The sequence below is a fragment of the Oncorhynchus kisutch genome, unplaced genomic scaffold, assembly GCF_002021735.2.
Source record: "Oncorhynchus kisutch isolate 150728-3 unplaced genomic scaffold, Okis_V2 Okis02a-Okis13b_hom, whole genome shotgun sequence".
NCBI classification, from domain to species: Eukaryota; Metazoa; Chordata; class Actinopteri; order Salmoniformes; family Salmonidae; genus Oncorhynchus; species Oncorhynchus kisutch.
In genome coordinates, this window is record NW_022261979.1 from 12861366 (window position 1) to 12882435 (window position 21070).

Consider the following 21070-nt stretch of genomic DNA (forward strand, 5'->3'; position numbering starts at 1 on the left):
TCCCGAGCTTCTATGTCTTGGGTTTAATACACATCATCCAGACAGGACATCTTTACCAAATCAGTCACATGGTCAGGAAGTGGGCTTTGGTTCCCAGGAGACACAAAGACAGATGAATGTTACCGACAAAATCATCTATCAAGGACAACTGGTAGACCTGCTTCAGCCACTACAGTGTCACGACGCACACGAAGAGACCAGGAAGCTGTACTCAACGCCCACGAAGAGACCAGGAAGCTGTACTCAACGCCACGATGAGACCAGGAAGCTGTACTCAACGCCCACGATGAGACCAGGAAGCTGTACTCAACGCCCACGAAGAGACCAGGAAGCTGTACTCAACGTACACGAATAGACCAGGAAGCTGTACTCAACGCCCACGAATACACCAGGAAGCTGTACTCAACGTACACGAAGAGACCAGGAAGCTGTACTCAACGTACACGAAGAGACCAGGAAGCTGTACTCAACGTACACGAAGAGACCAGGAAGCTGTACTCAACGTTTGGTACAAATCACTCACTTGTTATCCGACAGAACTAAAGACGCAGTAGATGTCTTGAATTCAAGTCTTTCAGGTGTGACATGACTATATTGCCAGGTTTAATAACATGGCAGTCTTAGAGCAGTCTCCCTGAGAGCTCTCTGATGTCATTCTATACTGCCAGGTTTAATAACATGGCAGTCTTAGAGCAGTCTCCCTCACATCTCCCTATCTGATGCTAGGTAATGATATTGGTAGAGAGTTCCCAGTACGTGAACATGAGGATTAATCCATAAAGAATCAACTGTCCTACCTCGTCTCCCTTCCCCATCTGATCAACCTGCACATGGTTCCTATTACCCCCCCTTTCCCTCGCTCTTTCTCTCTCTGTCTACCCTCCCTCTCTCCTGTTCTCTCAGCTCCCTCTCTCTCCCCCTCCCTCCCTCTCCCTCTCTCTCTCTCAGCTCCCTCCCTCCCTCTCTCTCCCCCTCCCCTCCCTCTTCCCTCTCTCCCCCTCCCCTCTCTCCTCAGCCTGTTCTCTCAAGCAATTATTTCAGTCTCTTCGTCCCTCTCTCTCCCTCTCCCTCTCCCTCTCCTCCCCTCAGCCTGTTCTCTCAGCTCCCTCCCCCCCTCTCCCTCCCTCCCCTCAGCCTGTTCTCTCAGCTCCCTCTCTCCCTCTCTCTCTCCCTCTCTCCCTTCCTCCCTCTCTCCCCTCCTCCTGTTCTCTCAGCAATATTTCAGTCTCTTCGTCCCTCTCTCTCCCTCCCTCCCTCCCCTCCTCCTGTTCTCTCAGCTCCCTCCCTCTCTCTCCCTCCCTTTCCTCCCTTCCTCCCTCCCTCCCCTCAGCCTGTTCTCTCAGCTCCCTCCCTCTCTCTCTCTCCCTCCCTTCCTCCCTCTCTCCCCTCCTCCTGTTCTCTCAGCTGTCTCTCCCACTACATCCAGTGTTCCTCCTTCCCGAGAGTTAAGTGTACAGTATATACGTCAGAACAGGAGATGGTGTTTCAGTCCTCTAGTCATACAGCGAACCCAGTGACACAGCTTTAAACACAACGCCTGATTTATGACATATATCCTAAACAGTGTCATCAAAGGCCAAAAAACAAGATCCTTATAAAACACAGGGTTCAAGGGCTTCTAATACAGTCGCCTGTGCCAAAACCTCTCCCCTCCCCTCCCCTCCCTCCCTCCCTCCCCCTCCCTCCCTCCCTCCCTCCATTCCCTCTCTCCTCTCCTCTCCTCCCCCCTCCCTTCCCTCTCCTCCCCCCTCTCTCTCCCTCCATTCCCTCTCTCCTCTCCTCTCCTCCCTCCCCCCCTCTCTCTCCCTCCCTTCCCTCTCTCCTCTCCAACTAATGAGGAGAGGATGTGCTCTGTCTGTCTCTCTCTCTGTGTTCTGCAGAAACGTAACATTTTCCAGGGGGGGGGGGGACTTGGAATTGGTGAAAGTATCTGGAGAACGCAACATCCACAACATCACAACATCCACAACATCACAACATCCACAACATCCACAGCATCACAACATCCACAACATCACAACATCCACAACATCCTCGTCAGGAATGGAAGACGACAAATAACTAGAGCAGCCGGGGGGGGACAGAGGAGAAAACCACTGGGGGACAGAGGAGAAAACCACTGGGGGACAGAGGGAGAAAACCACAACCCTTTCCACTGAACCCCCCTCTCCCCCCCCCCCCCCTCTCTCCCCCTCCATCCCTCTCTCTTTCTTTCTCTCCCACTCCCCTCTCTCTGTCTCTCTCTCTCCCTACCTCCCCTATCTCTCTCCCCCCTCTCTCTCTCACCCTCCCTCCCCCTGTCTCCCCCTCCCCTCCCTCTCACCCTCCCTTCCACCCCCCTCTCTCTCTCTCCCCCCTCCCCTCTCCCCCTCCCTCCCCCTCCCCTCCCTCTCCCCCTCCCTCCCCCTCTCTCCCCCTCCCCTCCCTCTCACCCTCCCTCCCCTACCTCCCCCCCATCTCTCTCTCTCTCTCTCCCCCTCCGCTCTCTCTCCCCCCCCTCCCCTATCTCCCCCTCTCTCTCTCTCTCTCCCTCCCTCTCTCCCTCAGAGTAACAGGGTTCACAACCCAATCTACTCTGCTCGTCACCGATCCAGCCAAGAGACCACTTCCTAAACTACTACTTTCTTTAAATATAGATAGATGCACATAGAGGTTATAGACCGACTCGTATTACAAGAAAGACTTTTCCTGGAAACAAAGCAACTTCACTTAAGTACTTCAGGAATCCGCTAACACAGGAATCCGCTAACAAAGGAATCCGCTAACAAAGGAATCAGCTAACACAGGAATCAGCTAACACAGGAATCAGCTAACAAAGGAATCCGCTAACACAGGAATCAGCTAACAAAGGAATCAGCTAACACAGGAATCAGCTAACACAGGAATCCGCTAACACAGGAATCCGCTAACACAGGAATCAGCTAACACAGGAATCAGCTAACACAGGAATCAGCTAACAAAGGAATCAGCTAACAAAGGAATCAGCTAACACAGGAATCAGCTAACACAGGAATCAGCTAACAAAGGAATCCGCTAACAAAGGAATCAGCTAACAAAAGGAATCAGCTAACACAGGAATCAGCTAACAAAGGAATCAGCTAACAAAGGAATCCCGCTAACGACCCATAGTACTGCCTGCTTCACTCTGTCACACCACCCATAGTACTGCCTGCTTCACTCTGTCACACCACCCATAGTACTGCCTGCTTCACTCTGTCACACCACCCATAGTACTGCCTGCTTCACTCTGTCACACCACCCATAGTACTGCCTGCTTCACTCTGTCACACCACCCATAGTACTGCCTGCTTCACTCTGTCACACCACCCATAGTACTGCCTGCTTCACTCTGTCACACCACCCATAGTACTGCCTGCTTCACTCTGTCACACCACCCATAGTACTGCCTGCTTCACTATGTCACACCACCCATAGTACTGCCTGCTTCACTCTGTCACACCACCCATAGTACTGCCTGCTTCACTCTGTCACACCACCCATAGTACTGTCTGCTTCACTCTGTTACACCACCCATAGTACTGCCTGCTTCACTCTGTCACACCACCCCATAGTACTGCCTGCTTCACTCTGTCACACCACCCATAGTACTGCCTGCTTCACTCTGTCACACCACCATAGTACTGTCTGCTTCACTCTGTCACACCACCCATAGTACTGCCTGCTTCACTCTGTCACACCACCCATAGTACTGTCTGCTTCACTCTGTCACACCACCCATAGTACTGCCTGCTTCACTCTGTCACACCACCCATAGTACTGTCTGCTTCACTCTGTCACACCACCCATAGTACTGCCTGCTTCACTCTGTTACACCACCCATAGTACTGTCTGCTTCACTCTGTCACACCACCCATAGTACTGTCTGCTTCACTCTGTCACACCACCCATAGTACTGTCTGCTTCACTCTGTCACACCACCCATAGTACTGTCTGCTTCACTCTGTCACACCACCCATAGTACTGTCAGCTTCACTCTGTACACCACCCATAGTACTGCCTGCTTCACTCTGTCACACCACCCATAGTACTGTCTGCTTCACTCTGTCACACCACCCATAGTACTGTCTGCTTCACTCTGTCACACCACCCATAGTACTGTCTGCGTCACTCTGTAACACCACCCATAGTACTGCCTGCTTCACTCTGTCACACCACCCATAGTACTGTCTGCTTCACTCTGTCACACCACCCATAGTACTGTCTGCTTCACTCTGTCACACCACCATAGTACTGTCTGCTTCACTCTGTCACACCACCCATAGTACTGTCTGCTTCACTCTGTCACACCACCCATAGTACTGTCTGCTTCACTCTGTAACACCACCCATAGTACTGCCTGCTTCACTCTGTCACACCACCCATAGTACTGTCTGCTTCACTCTGTCACACCACCCATAGTACTGTCTGCTTCACTCTGTCACACCACCCATAGTACTGTCTGCTTCACTCTGTCACACCACCCATAGTACTGTCTGCTTCACTCTGTCACACCACCCATAGTACTGCCTGCTTCACTCTGTCACACCACCCATAGTACTGCCTGCTTCACTCTGTCACACCACCCATAGTACTGCCTGCTTCACTCTGTCACACCACCCATAGTACTGCCTGCTTCACTCTGTCACACCACCCATAGTACTGTCTGCTTCACTCTGTCACACCACCCATAGTACTGCCTGCTTCACTCTGTCACACCACCCATAGTACTGTCTGCTTCACTCTGTCACACCACCCATAGTACTGCCTGCTTCACTCTGTCACACCACCCATAGTACTGTCTGCTTCACTCTGTCACACCACCCATAGTACTGCCTGCTTCACTCTGTTACACCACCCATAGTACTGTCTGCTTCACTCTGTCACACCACCCATAGTACTGTCTGCTTCACTCTGTCACACCACCCATAGTACTGTCTGCTTCACTCTGTCACACCACCCATAGTACTGTCTGCTTCACTCTGTCACACCACCCATAGTACTGCCTGCTTCACTCTGTCACACCACCCATAGTACTGTCAGCTTCACTCTGTTACACCACCCATAGTACTGCCTGCTTCACTCTGTCACACCACCCATAGTACTGTCTGCTTCACTCTGTCACACCACCCATAGTACTGTCTGCTTCACTCTGTCACACCACCCATAGTACTGTCTGCTTCACTCTGTAACACCACCCATAGTATGCCTGCTTCACTCTGTCACACCACCCATAGTACTGTCTGCTTCACTCTGTCACACCACCCATAGTACTGTCTGCTTCACTCTGTCACACCACCCATAGTACTGTCTGCTTCACTCTGTCACACCACCCATAGTACTGTCTGCTTCACTCTGTCACACCACCCATAGTACTGCCTGCTTCACTCTGTCACACCACCCATAGTACTGTCTGCTTCACTCTGTCACACCACCCATAGTACTGTCTGCTTCACTCTGTCTCCTAGACAGTCACACACCACCCATAGTACTGTCTGCTTCACTCTGTCACACCACCCATAGTACTGTCTGCTTCACTCTGTCACACCACCCATAGTACTGTCTGCTTCACTCTGTCACACCACCCATAGTACTGCCTGCTTCACTCTGTTACACCACCCATAGTACTGTCCGCTTCACTCTGTAACACCACCCATAGTACTGTCTGCTTCACTCTGTAACACCACCCATAGTACTGTCTGCTTCACTCTGTAACACCACCCATAGTACTGTCTGCTTCACTCTGTCACACCACCCATAGTACTGCCTGCCTCACTCTGTCACACCACCCATAGTAGTTACCATCCCGAACCTAGTAACATATCAGGAAGTAAAGTGACCAGGCCAAGGTATAGAAATATAATCGATCCGTCAATTACTTGAATGGGGAGGTCTGTTCTATTTCTCTGTTTCTATGTGTATATTCAGAGCCTTCAGAGACTCTTCAAAAACCTTCAAAGTGGAATTATGTTTTTAGAAAACATTTTAGGAATGAATTACAAAATGAAAAGATGCAAATGTCTTTGAACAGTGTTGACAGTACTGACTAATAACAGTGTTGACAGTACTGACTAATAACAGTGTTGACAGTACTGACTAATAACAGTGTTGACAGTACTGAATAATAACAGTGTTGACAGTACTGACTAATAACAGTGTTGACAGTACTGAATAATAACAGTGTTGACAGTACTGACTAATAACAGTGTTGACAGAACTGACTAATAACAGTGTTGACAGTGCTGACTAATAACAGTGTTGACAGTACTGAATAATAACAGTGTTGACAGTACTGACTAATAACAGTGTTGACAGTGCTGACTAATAACAGTGTTGACAGTGCTGAATAAAACATCAGCTCTTTGCTGTACTCTTTGACAGTCTCTCTCTGGTCATGGTTTTTAAAGGTTATTAAATCTAACCTAGTCTAGTATCAAACTTTGCTGTGGGGTCGTGGAAGTTGTAGACATGGTGATTTGAGCTATCTGATTGGCCAGCACAATGGGCGTACTTGACCCAGGTCAGCTGGGTAGGCGGAGTTCATCCCTTCAGACAAATGAAACGGTTCAAAATGTCTACTGAGATAGAACATCCCTGCTCAGCTCTAGTGACATCATCAGGAAGCGACATCATTGTTAATTCAAGGGTCAGTGGCAATGGTATAATTAGAATGTTGAGGACAGGGCTACTGAGTCAACCCAGGGTCAACCCAGTGACCTCATTAAGAAGGGACAGCTCTAGCTACTGAGTGAGAGGGTCAACCCAGTGACCTCATTAAGAAGGGACAGCTCTAGCTACTGAGTGAGAGGGTCAACCCAGTGACATCATTAAGAAGGGACAGCTCTAGCTACTGAGTGAGAGGGTCAGCCCAGTGACATCATTAAGAAGGGACAGCTCTAGCTACTGAGTGAGAGGGTCAACCCAGTGACATCATTAAGAAGGGACAGCTCTAGCTACTGAGTGAGAGGGTCAACCCAGTGACATCATTAAGAAGGGACAGCTCTAGCTACTGAGTGAGAGGGTCAGCCCAGTGACATCATTAAGAAGGGACAGCTCTAGCTACTGAGTGAGAGGGTCAGCCCAGTGACATCATTAAGAAGGGACAGCTCTAGCTACTGAGCGAGAGGGTCACTGCCCTTCAGGTTGATACACTCACTGTTGTAAATCATTTTGGATAAAAGCGTTTGCTAAATGACATATGACTTCCGTAACGACATACTGATAAACGGCATATGACTTCCGTAACGACATACTGATAAACGGCATATGACTTCCGTAACGACAGACTGAAGTACAGGAAACAGTTCAGTGTCGGTTTACAGGTTCACTACATGACGCTGAACCTTGACCTGTACAGTTTCCACTTGAACCCCTGCTGTGGTACTCTATTCTTTATGCAGACCATAAAGTGAACTGCAGGGCACTGTTCTGTTCTTACCGACGACCTCAACACGATGACCTCGTTTTGAGTGAACTGCAGGGCACCGTTCTGTTCTTACCGACGACCTTAACACGATGACCTCGTTTTGAGTGAACTGCAGGGCACCGTTCTGTTCTTACCGACGACCTCAACATAATGACCTCATTTAAAGTGAACGGCAGGGCACCGTTCTGTTCTTACCGACGACCTCAACACGATGACCTCGCTTGGAAGAAACTAATAATATTTAACTGAAATGCCATTAAAAAAAAACTATTAATTCTGTCATTTTCTGGGGGAAAATATATTTATAATCTTAAATCAGTCAGTCGCTGGTCTTTGTAAAGCGCCACAGAAACAACATCAAAGAACTCTTTAAAACGCTGCTGAACTTTAGTTTGAATAACAAAGACGACCTGTTCTGCTCTGAACCACAACAAAGAACCAGAGAGAGAGACTGACCTGCACCAGCTAATGGAGGCAGATTAGCTCAGAGAGACTGTCAACTACAGTTTAAATACTACATACTGTTTTTGAGGGGGGGGGGGGGGGGACCAGGACACTGAGAGAGAGAGGGATGGAGGATGGAGAAAGAGAGAGGGGAGAGAGGACAGGATGGAGAAAGAGAGAGGGGAGAGAGAGGGGGAGAGAGAGGGGGAGAGAGTGACAGAGAGAGGGGGAGGAGAGAGAGAGAGGGAGGAGAGAGAGAGAGGGGGAGGAGAGAGACAGAGAGAGGGGGAGGAGAGAGAGGGAGAGAGAGAGAGAGAGAGAGGGGAGAGAGAGACAGAGAGAGGGGGGGAGAGAGAGATGGAGAGGGGGAGAGAGAGAAAATGATCAAGACAGGGAGAGAGAGACAGAGAGAGGGGAGAGGAGAGAGAAAGGGGGAGAGAGAGAGAGAAAGGGGGAGAGAGACAGAGAGAGGGGGAGGAGAGAGGGGGAGGGACAGAGAGGGGGGGGGGGAGAGAGGGAGAGAGAGAGAGAGAGAGAGAGAGAGAGAGAGAGAGAGGGGGTGGAGAGAGAGAGGAGAGATGGAGAGAGAGAGAGAGAGAGAGAGAGCGAAAAACATCAAGACGGAGAGAGAGGGGGGAGAGAGAGAGAGAGAGATAGAGAGAGAGAGAGCGAAAAAGATCAAGACGGAGAGAGAGGGGGTGGAGAGAGAGAGATAGAGAAAAAGATCAAGACGGGGAGAGATAGATGGGAGCAATAACACAACCTGGTATTTTCCTGACGTGTCAGAGGGCTCTTGTGTTCTGTGATCAGTGTTGGACAGGACCAGTTGGACATGGGGAGGTAAACATCCGGAGACAGTATTACCACAGCCATATTGACATTCCTGAGGCCCTTGGTCAGACATCCCTGTCCCCCCTCTCACCGTCCCCCTCTCTCTCTCTCTATCTGCCCCCCCCCCCCTCCACCCCTCTCCTGTTCCTCTGCCCACAGAGAGGAGGATTTAATTACTGAATGAGAACAGAGGCTCCAGAGGACCCAGGGCCGCTGACAGGCCCCAGCATAGGGAGGGAGAGGCTGGATGTGACGAGGCTGGGAACTGGGCCTGGAGAAAAAGCCTCTACACACTGGAGAACCACCACCCTCCTGTGTTATTCATCTGCTCTCTCCCTCTCTCTGTTGTGTGGTCTGGATCAGAGCTCTGAAACAAGCACCAAATGATAGAACCTGTAGCTAGTTGGATAGAACCTGTAGCTAGTTGGATAGAACCTGTAGCTATCTGGATAGAACCTGTAGCTATCTGGATAGAACCTGTAGCTAGTTGGATAGAACCTGTAGCTAGTTGGATAGAACCTGTAGCTAGCTGGATATAACCTGTAGCTAGCTGGATAGAACCTGTAGCTTCTGGATAGAACCTGTAGCTATCTGGATAGAACCTGTAGCTAGTTGGATAGAACCTGTAGCTAGTTGGATAGAACCTGTAGCTAGTTGGATAGAACCTGTAGCTAGCTGGATAGAACCTGTAGCTAGCTGGATAGAATCTGTAGCTAGTTGGATAGAACCTGTAGCTAGTTGGATAGAACCTGTAGCTAGTTGGATAGAACCTGTAGCTAGCTGGATAGAACCTGTAGCTAGCTGGATAGAACCTGTAGCTTCTGGATAGAACCTGTAGCTAGTTGGATAGAACCTGTAGCTAGTTGGATAGAACCTGTAGCTAGCTGGATAGAACCTGTAGCTAGCTGGATAGAATCTGTAGCTAGTTGGATAGAACCTGTAGCTAGTTGGATAGAACCTGTAGCTAGTTGGATAGAACCTGTAGCTAGTTGGATAGAACCTGTAGCTAGCTGGATAGAACCTGTAGCTAGCTGGATAGAATCTGTAGCTAGTTGGATAGAACCTGTAGCTAGTTGGATAGAACCTGTAGCTAGTTGGATAGAACCTGTAGCTAGCTGGATAGAACCTGTAGCTAGCTGGATAGAACCTGTAGCTTCTGGATAGAACCTGTAGCTAGTTGGATAGAACCTGTAGCTAGTTGGATAGAACCTGTAGCTAGCTGGATATGACCCGTAGCTAGTTGGATAGAACCTGTAGCTAGTTGGATAGAACCTGTAGCTAGTTGGATAGAACCTGTAGCTATCTGGATAGAACCTGTAGCTATCTGGATAGAACCTGTAGCTAGCTGGATAGAATATGTAGCTAGATGGATAGAACCTGTAGCTAGTTGGATAGAACCTGTAGCTATCTGGATAGAACCTGTAGCTATCTGGATAGAACCTGTAGCTAGATGGATAGAACCTGTAGCTAGTTGGATAGAACCTGTAGCTAGTTGGATAGAACCTGTAGCTAGCTGGATAGAACCTGTAGCTAGTTGGATATAACCTGTAGCTAGTTGGATAGAACCTGTAGCTAGTTGGATATAACCTGTAGCTAGTTGGATAGAACCTGTAGCTAGTTGGATAGAACCTGTAGCTAGTTGATAGAACCTGTAGCTAGCTAGATAAAACCTGTAGCTAGTTGGATAGAACCTGTAGCTAGTTGGATAGAACCTGTAGCTAGCTGGATAGAACCTGTAGCTAGTTGGATAGAACCTGTAGCTAGTTGGATAGAACCTGTAGCTAGTTGGATAGAACCTGTAGCTAGCTGGATAAAACCTGTAGCTAGCTGGATAAAACCTGTAGCTAGTTGATAGAACCTGTAGCTAGCTAGATAAAACCTGTAGCTAGCTGAATAGAACCTGTATCTAGCTGAATAGAACCTGTAGCTGTATAAAACACTACTAGCCCGTACCCCTGACTCGGTACCGGTGCCCCCTGTATACGGCCTCGTTATTCTTATTGTGTTACTTTTTAAGATAACTTTTTATTTTAGTCCAGTTCTTGAACTGCACTGTTGGTTAAGGGCTGGTCAGTAAAGCATTTCATTAAAGTTATATTCAGGGGGCCGCATGTGGCAAATAAAGTTTGATTTGATAAAAGTGTAATAACAAAAAGCAGAACGAGTCAATATCATCCCTGTAGGGACGAGAACAGAACACATTCACAACACAGCTGAACTATGCCGATCAGAACCAGTCAATATCATCCCTGTGGGGACGAGAACAGAACACATCACTACACAGCTGAACTATGCCGAGGAGAACGAGTCAATATCATCCCTGTGGGGACGAGAACACATCACAACACAGCTGAACTATGCCGAGGAGAACGAGTCAATACCATCCCTGTAGGGACGAGAACACAACACAACACAGCTGAACTATGCCGAGCAGAACGAGTCAATATCATCCCTGTGGGGACGAGAACAGAACACATCACTACACAGCTGAACTATGCCGATCAGAACGAGTCAATATCATCCCTGTAGGGACGAGAACAGAACACATCACTACACAGCTGAACTATGCCGAGCAGAACGAGTCAATATCATCCCTGTGGGGACGAGAACACATCACAACACAGCTGAACTATGCCGAGCAGAACGAGTCAATATCATCCCTGTGGGGACGAGAACAGAACACATCACTACACAGCTGAACTATGCCGAGCAGAACGAGTCAATATCATCCCTGTAGGGACGAGAACAGAACACATCACAACACAGCTGAACTATGCCGAGCAGAACGAGTCAATATCATCCCTGTAGGGACGAGAACAGAACACATCACAACACAGCTGAACTATGCCGAGCTCCGCAGCCTTGCAACAGAAAGTTGGCTCCAGCAGACGGGTCTTTCTTACTTATTGGACTTGAAAACATTCTCCTGGTCATAAGCAGTTGGCCCTGCAGGCGGGTCTTTCTTACTTATTGGACTTGAAAACATTCTCCTCGTCATAAGCAGTTGGCCCAGCAGGCACCGCAGCCTTGGTTTGATTACAAATATTTAGTCACAAAAACAGCAGAGAGAGAAGCTCTGCTCAGTGTTTCAGAGAGGAGGGAGGCGTGAGGGAGGGAGGGGGGGGGGGGGGGAGAGAGAAGTAGCCTGAGATCATGTTTAATGGCTGAGAGAGGCTATAGCATCAAATGTATTTTATCCTCTTCCCTGGATGGAGAAACTGGTGTATTATACAGGTGTATTATAGTGGTGTATTATAGTGGTGTATTATAGTTGTGTATTATAGCGGTGTATTATACAGGTGTATTATACAGGTGTATTATAGTGGTGTATTATAGTGGTGTATTATAGTTGTGTATTATAGTTGTGTATTATAGCGGTGTATTATACAGGTGTATTATAGTGGTGTATTATAGTGGTGTATTATAGTGGTGTATTATAGTTGTGTATTATAGTGGTGTATTATACAGGTGTATTATAGTGGTGTATTATAGTGGTGTATTATAGTTGTGTATTATAGTAGTGTATTATAGTGGTGTATTATAGCGGTGTATTATAGTGGTGTATTATAGTTGTGTATTATAGTGGTGTATTATAGTGGTGTATCATAGTGGTGTATTATAATGGTGTATTATAGTAGTGTATTATAGTGGTGTATTATAGTAGTGTATCATAGTGGTGTATTATAATGGTGTATTATAGTAGTGTATTATAATGGTGTATATAGTAGTGTATTATAGTGGTGTATTATAGTGGTGTATTATAGTTGTGTATTATAGTTGTGTATTATAGCGGTGTATTATACAGGTGTATTATAGTGGTGTATTATAGTGGTGTATTATAGTGGTGTATTATAGTTGTGTATTATAGTGGTGTATTATACAGGTGTATTATAGTGGTGTATTATAGTGGTGTATTATAGTTGTGTATTATAGTAGTGTATTATAGTGGTGTATTATAGCGGTGTATTATAGTGGTGTATTATAGTTGTGTATTATAGTGGTGTATTATAGTGGTGTATCATAGTGGTGTATTATAATGGTGTATTATAGTAGTGTATTATAGTGGTGTATTATAGTAGTGTATCATAGTGGTGTATTATAATGGTGTATTATAGTAGTGTATTATAATGGTGTATTATAGTAGTGTATTATAGTGGTGTATTATAGTGGTGTATTATAGCGGTGTATTATAATGGTGTATTATAGTGGTTATCATAGTGGGTTATTATAATGGTGTATTATAGTGGTGTATTATAGTGGTGTATTATACAGGTGTATTATATTTGTGTATTACAGTGGTTATTAGAGTGGTGTATTATACAGGTATTATAGTGGTTAATTATAGTGGTGTATTATAGTGGTTAATTATAGTGGTGTATTATAGTAGTGCATTATACAGGTGTATTATAGTGGTGTATTATAGTGGTGTATTATAGTTGTGTATTATAGTTGTGTATTATAGCGGTGTATTATACAGGTGTATTATAGTGGTGTATTATAGTGGTGTATTATAGTGGTGTATTATAGTTGTGTATTATAGTGGTGTATTATACAGGTGTATTATAGTGGTGTATTATAGTGGTGTATTATAGTTGTGTATTATAGTAGTGTATTATAGTGGTGTATTATAGCGGTGTATTATAGTGGTGTATTATAGTTGTGTATTATAGTGGTGTATTATAGTGGTGTATCATAGTGGTGTATTATAATGGTGTATTATAGTAGTGTATTATAGTGGTGTATTATAGTAGTGTATCATAGTGGTGTATTATAATGGTGTATTATAGTAGTGTATTATAATGGTGTATTATAGTAGTGTATTATAGTGGTGTATTATAGTGGTGTATTATAGTTGTGTATTATAGTTGTGTATTATAGCGGTGTATTATACAGGTGTATTATAGTGGTGTATTATAGTGGTGTATTATAGTGGTGTATTATAGTTGTGTATTATAGTGTGTATTATACAGGTGTATTATAGTGGTGTATTATAGTGGTGTATTATAGTTGTGTATTATAGTAGTGTATTATAGTGGTGTATTATAGCGGTGTATTATAGTGGTGTATTATAGTTGTGTATTATAGTGGTGTATTATAGTGGTGTATCATAGTGGTGTATTATAATGGTGTATTATAGTAGTGTATTATAGTGGTGTATTATAGTAGTGTATCATAGTGGTGTATTATAATGGTGTATTATAGTAGTGTATTATAATGGTGTATTATAGTAGTGTATTATAGTGGTGTATTATAGTGGTGTATTATAGCGGTGTATTATAATGGTGTATTATAGTGGTTATCATAGTGGGTTATTATAATGGTGTATTATAGTGGTGTATTATAGTGGTGTATTATACAGGTGTATTATATTTGTGTATTACAGTGGTTATTAGAGTGGTGTATTATACAGGTATTATAGTGGTTAATTATAGTGGTGTATTATAGTGGTTAATTATAGTGGTGTATTATAGTAGTGCATTATACAGGTGTATTATGTTGGTGTTTTACAGTGGTGTATTATAGTGGTGTATTATAGTGGTGTATTATAGTAGTTATCATAGTGGGTTATTATAATGGTGTATTATAGTGGGGTATTATAGTGGTTATCATAGTGGGTTATTATAATGGTGTATTATAGTAGTGTATTATAGTGGTGTATTATACAGGTGTATTATATTGGTGTATTACAGTGGTTATTAGAGTGGTGTATTATACAGATATTATAGTGGTTAATTATAGTGGTGTATTATGCAGTTATTATAGTGGTTAATTATAGTGGTGTATTATACAGGTGTATTATATTGGTGTATTACAGTGGTTATTATAGTGGTGTATTATAATGGTGTATTATAGTAGTGTATTATAGTGGTGTATTATAGTGGCGTATTATAGCGGTGTATTATAATGGTGTATTATAGTGGTTATCATAGTGGGTTATTATAATGGTGTATTATAGTAGTGTATTATAGTGGTGTATTATACAGGTGTATTATATTGGTGTATTACAGTGGTTATTAGAGTGGTGTATTATACAGGTACTATAGTGGTTAATTATAGTGGTGTATTATAGTGGTTAATTATAGTGGTGTATTATAGTGGTTAATTATAATGGTGTATTATAGTGGTTAATTATAGTGGTGTATTATAGTGGTTAATTATAGTGGTGTATTATAGTGGTGTATTATAGTGGTTAATTATAATGGTGTATTATAGTGGTTAATTATAGTGGTGTATTATAGTAGTGCATTATACAGGTGTATTATATTGGTGTATTACAGTGGTGTATTATAGTGGTGTATTGTAGTGGTGTATTATAGTAGTTATCATAGTGGTGTATTATAATGGTGTATTATAGTGGTGTATTACAGTGGTTATCATAGTGGGTTATTATAATGGTGTATTATAGTAGTGTATTATAGTGGTGTATTATACAGGTGTATTATATTGGTGTATTACAGTGGTTATTAGAGTGGTGTATTATACAGGTATTATAGTGGTTAATTATAGTGGTGTATTATAGTGGTTAATTATAGTGGTGTATTATAGTGGTGTTTTATAGTAGTGCATTATACAGGTGTATTACAGTGGTGTATTATAGTGGTGTATTATAGTCGTTATCATAGTGGTGTATTATAATGGTGTATTAGAATAGTGTATTATAGTGGTGTATTATAGTGGTGTATTATACAGGTATTACAGTGGTGTATTATACTGGTATTATAGTGGTGTATTATAGTGGTGTATTATAGTGGTGTATTATACAGGTATTATAGGGGTGTATTATAGTGGTGTATTATAGTGGTGTATTATAGTTGTGTATTATAGTTGTGTATTATAGCGGTGTATTATACAGGTATTATAGGGGTGTATTATAGTGGTGTATTATAGTGGTGTATTATAGTGGTGTATTATACAGGTATTATAGTGGTGTATTTATAGTGGTGTATTATAGTGGTGTATAATAGTGGTGTATTATAGTGGTGTATTATAGTGGTGTATAATAGTGGTGTATTATACAGGTATTATAGTGGTGTATAATAGTGGTGTATTATACAGGTATTATAGTGGTGTATAATAGTGGTGTATTATAGTAGTGTATTATAGTGGTGTATTATAGTGGTGTATTATAGTGGTTATTATAGTGGTATTTATAGTAGTGTATTATAGTGGTGTATTATAGTGGTGTGTTATAGTAGTGTATTATAGTGGTTATTATAGAGGTGTATTATACAGGTTATTATAGTGGTGTATTATAGTGGTGTATTATAGGGGTGTATTATAGGGGTGTATTATAGTGGTGTATTATAGGGGTGTATTATAATGGTTATTATAGTGGTGTATTATAGTGGTGGTATTATAGTGGTGTATTATACAGGTATTATAGGGGTGTATTATAGTGGTGTATTATAGTGGTGTATTATAGTGGTGTATTATAGTGGTGTATTATAGTGGTGTATTATAGGGGTGTATTATAGTGGTGTATTATAGGGGTGTATTATAATGGTTATTATAGTGGTTTATTATAGTGGGTGTATTATAGTAGTGTATTATAGTGGTGTATTATACAGGTTATTATAGTGGTGTATTATAGTGGTGTATTATAGGGGTGTATTATAGTGGTTATTATAGTGGTGTATTATACAGGTATATAGTGGTGTATTATAGTGGTGTGTTATAGTAGTGTATTATAGTGGTGTATTATAGTGGTGTGTTATAGTAGTGTATTATAGTGGTATTTATAGTGGTGTATTATAGTGGTGTATTATAGTGGTGTATTATAGGGGTGTATTATAGTGGTTATTATAGTGGTGTATTATAGGGGTGTATTATAATGGTTATTATAGTGGTATTTATAGTGGTGTATTATAGTGGTGTATTATACAGGTATTATTGTATTATAGTGGTGTATTATAGTGGTGTATTATAGTGGTGTATTATAGTGGTGTATTATACAGGTATTATAGTGGTGTATTATAGTGGTTGTATTATAGCGGTGTATTATAATGGTTATTATAGTGGTATTTATAGTGGTGTATTATAGTGGTGTATTATACAGGTATTATAGTGTGTATTATATGTGGTGTATTATAGTAGTGTATTATAGTAGTGTATTATAGTGGTTATTATAGTGGTATTTATAGTGGTGTATTATTACAGGTATTGATAGTGGTGTATTATAGTGGTGTGTTATAGTGGTGTGTTATAGTAGTGTATTATAGTGGTGTGTTATACAGGTATTATAGTGGTGTGTTTATAGTAGTGTATTATAGTGGTGTATTATAGTGTGTATTATAGTGGTTATTATAGTGGTGTATTATAGTGGTTATTATACAGGTATTATAGTGGTGTATTATAGGGGTTGTATTATAGTAGTGTATTATAGTAGTGTATTATAGTGGTTATTATACAGGTATTATAGTGGTTATTATACAGGTTTATTATAGTGGATCATGGTTATACAGGTGTAGGGAGGTTCTCTCTGCAGCAGGAAGAATCCAGTGCCCTTATAGGACAACCTGTTCTGTCTTGATTGGTCTGGTGTTCCCCTCCTCTCTACGGCTCTCCTGGGGGCCGGGCGGGTGACCCCATGTCCCCTGCAAACTGAGAGGGAGAGGGAGAGGGCACCACCGTCTACTCCACTTTCTCCCCTCCTCCACCGTCTCCTCCCCTCTAACCCTCCTCCTCTCACCCAGTCTCCTCTGAGTTGTAACCTGATCCCCAGGTCACCCAGAGGGTCTACTAACCTCTCCTCAAAGACAGCATTTGTTTCTCCTATAATATAATTCCAGCTCTACTGATTTATCTCGGAGTTTCACGCCAATTTTTTTTTGTTGTACAAACCCGAGACGAGATTCACTGATCTGCTACTGATCTCAAATAGATTGTGTTTCAGAGGTGAACTGAGGCATGTGCCGGGGCTGTGCTTTGAGAAGGAGGGGTTTCTGGGAGAGGGGGGTGAAGAGTTAGGTGTAAGGGGTGTACCGTTTGGCACAGGGGGTAGAGAGGAGGAGGGGAGGGGTGGTTGTTTTGACTGGCCCGTCAGTTTTAACGGTTGGTTGGCCATTCGAGGGGGGTCAGTGTTGCCTTGCTCCAGAACAGAATTGGGTTTCATAACAAAAGGGACACAAGAAGAAGAACACTCACTATGACAATGTGTATGTTTGAGATAAGTTGAGACAATGAGGCTTTACTGAACAGATGTCAGCCAGACACAGGGAGAAGGATCTGGCTACACAGGGAGAAGGATCTGGCTACACAGGGAGAAGGATTGGCTAACAGGGAGAAGGATTGGCTACACAGGAAGAAGGATCTGGCAACACAGGGAGAAGGATCTGGCTACACAGGGAGAAGGATCTGGCTACACAGGGAGAAGGATCTGGCTACACAGGGAGAAGGATCTGGCTACACAGGGAGAAGGATCTGGCTACACGTGGAGAAGGATCTGGCTACACAGGGAGAAGGATCTGGCTACACAGGGAGAAGGATCTGGCTACACAGGGAGAAGGATCTGGCTACACAGGGAGAAGGATCTGGCTACACAGGGAGAAGGATCTGGCTACACAGGGAGAAGGATCTGGCTACACAGGGAGAAGGATCTGGCTACATGTGGAGAAGGATCTGGCTACACAGGGAGAAGGATCTGGCTACACAGGAAGTCTTGGTTTGTTATTGTTCTCTGCAACGACAGGGCGTGAAGTCCACCTGAACGGGGTAGACCCAGGGTCTCTCTCAGAGAGGGTTATTAGCCAGGGAAGCGGGTAAACGGGTTTGTGAACCCCTGGTCGTCCTAGGTCCTTACCCCCCCATGTAGCTCTCAGCTCCCACGTTTACAGACAACACTTATAACACATCTGTGTCTGAAAGCAAACAGCCCAGAGTCCAACCAGCTAGAGGCCAAGCAGATCTCCAACCAGCTAGAGGCCAAGCAGACCTCCAACCAGCTAGAGGCCAAGACGAACCCTCCAACCAGTAGAGGCCAAGCAGACCTCCTACAGCTAGCGGCCCAGCAGACCTCCAACCAGCTAGAGGCCAAGCAGACCTCCAACCAAGCTAGAGGCCAAGCAGACCTCCAACAAGCTAAGAGCCAAAGCAGACCTCCCAACCAGCTAGAGGCCAAGCAGACCTCCTAACCAGCTAGAGGCCAAGCAGACCTCCAACCAGCTAGAGACCAAGCAGACCTCCAACCAGCTAGAGGCCAAGCAGACCTCCAACCAGCTAGAGGCCAAGCAGACCTCCAGCTACATCCTCTGACACTTGTCTGACTAGAAGCACTAGAAGGTAACAGACAGAAGACCTGACCTCAGATCAGTCCCACGACAGAAGACCTGACCTCAGAACAGACCCATGACAGAAGACCTGAACCTCAGAACAGAAGATATGACCTGAGATCAGCCCCACGACAGAAGATCTGACCTCAGAACAGACATGAAGATGACAGGAAGTGAAACGCTGTCCCAGCTATCCCCCAGCTATCCCTCAGCTATCCCCTAGCTATCCCCCAGCTATCCCCCAGCTATCCCTCAGCTATCCCCCAGCTTTCCCCCAGCTATCCCTCAGCTATCCCCCAGCTATCCCTCAGCTATCCCCCAGCTATCCCAGGAGTAGAAGACATACAACTCTCACCACAGGAGAGGTGATCCTCTTCCTGTCGATGGACACAACAGTAGATTAAACCAACATCCAGGGATATTAGATGACGTTGCCAAGCTGTTCAACAACACCACCAGTGTACAGACATGTTCTGTTCTTTATAAACACACACACACACACACACACACACACACACACACACACACACACACACACACACACACACACACACACACACACACACATCAGCTTCCCTGTATAACTAGACATAAAGACAGCATGAATTAAGGTAGTTCCTTACACTGTACATTTACTCCTCTATAGGGAGGTCACATCAGACTACTAGGAGGTCACATCATACTACTAGGAGGTCACATCAGACTACTAGGAGGTCACATCAGACTGCTAGGAGGTCACATCAGACTGCTAGAAGGTCACATCAGACTGGTCACATCAGACTGGTCACATCAGACTACTAGGAGGTCACATCAGACTGCTAGGAGGTCACATCAGACTACTAGGAGGTCACACCAGACTACTAGGAGGTCACATCATACTACTAGGAGGTCACATCAGACTACTAGGAGGTCACATCAGACTACTAGGAGGTCACATCAGACTACTAGGAGGTCACATCATACTACTAGGAGGTCACATCATACTACTAGGAGGTCACACCATCCTACTAGGAGGTCACATCAGACTGCTAGGAGGTCACATCAGACTACTAGGAGGTCACGTCAGACTGCTAGGAGGTCACATAAGACTGCTAGGAGGTCACACCAGACTACTAGGAGGTCACATCATACTACTAGGAGGTCACATCAGACTACTAGGAGGTCACATCAGACTACTAGGAGGTCACATCAGACTACTAGGAGGTCACATCATACTGCTAGGAGGTCACATCAGACTGCTAGGAGATCACATCAGACTACTAGGAGGTCACATCAGACTACTAGGAGGTCACATCATACTGCTAGGAGGTCACATCAGACAGCTAGGAGATCACATCATACTGCTAGGAGGTCACATCAGACTACTAGGAGGTCACATCATACTACTAGGAGGTCACATCATACTACTAGGAGGTCACATCATACTGCTAGGAGGGCACATCAGAATGCTAGGAGGTCACATCAGACTGCTAGGAGGTCACACCAGACTACTAGGATGTCACATCATACTACTAGGAGGTCACATCAGACTACTAGGAGGTCACGTCAGACTGCTAGGAGGTCACATAAGACTGCTAGGAGGTCACACCAGACTGCTAGGAGGTCACATCAGACTGCTAGGAGATCACATCAGACTGCTAGGAGATCACATCAGACTGCTAGGAGGTCACATCAGACTACTAGGAGGTCACACCAGACTACTAGGAGGTCACATCAGACTACTAAGGAGATCACATCAGACTGCTAGAGGTCACATTCAGACTACTAGGAGGTCACATAAGACTGCTAGGAGGTCACACCATCCTGCTAGGAGGTCACATCAGACTGGTCACATCAGACTGCTAGGAGGTCACATCATACTTGCTAGGAGGTCACATCAGACTGCTAGGAGGTCACATCAGACTGGTCACATGATACTGCTAGGAGGTCACATCAGACTACTAGGAGGTCACATCAGACTGCTAGGAGGTCACATCAGACTACTAGGAGGTCACATCAGACTACCAGGAGGTCACATCAGACTGCTAGGAGGTCACATCAGACTGCTAGGAGGTCACATCAGACTACTAGGAGGTCACATCAGACTACTAGAGGTCACATCAGA

The 21070-nt window shown here is 44.3% G+C and overlaps 1 protein-coding gene across 1 annotated transcript in view; it reads right to left on the reverse strand.

Moving 5' to 3' along the window:
- The window catches only part of LOC109888372 (vacuolar protein sorting-associated protein 13B-like), a 300473-nt gene that overhangs the window by 172396 nt on the left and 107007 nt on the right, over nucleotides 1–21070 (reverse strand). The window contains 1 exon segment of the mRNA XM_031811830.1: nucleotides 11080–11084. Coding sequence (XP_031667690.1) covers nucleotides 11080–11084 — 5 coding nt within the window.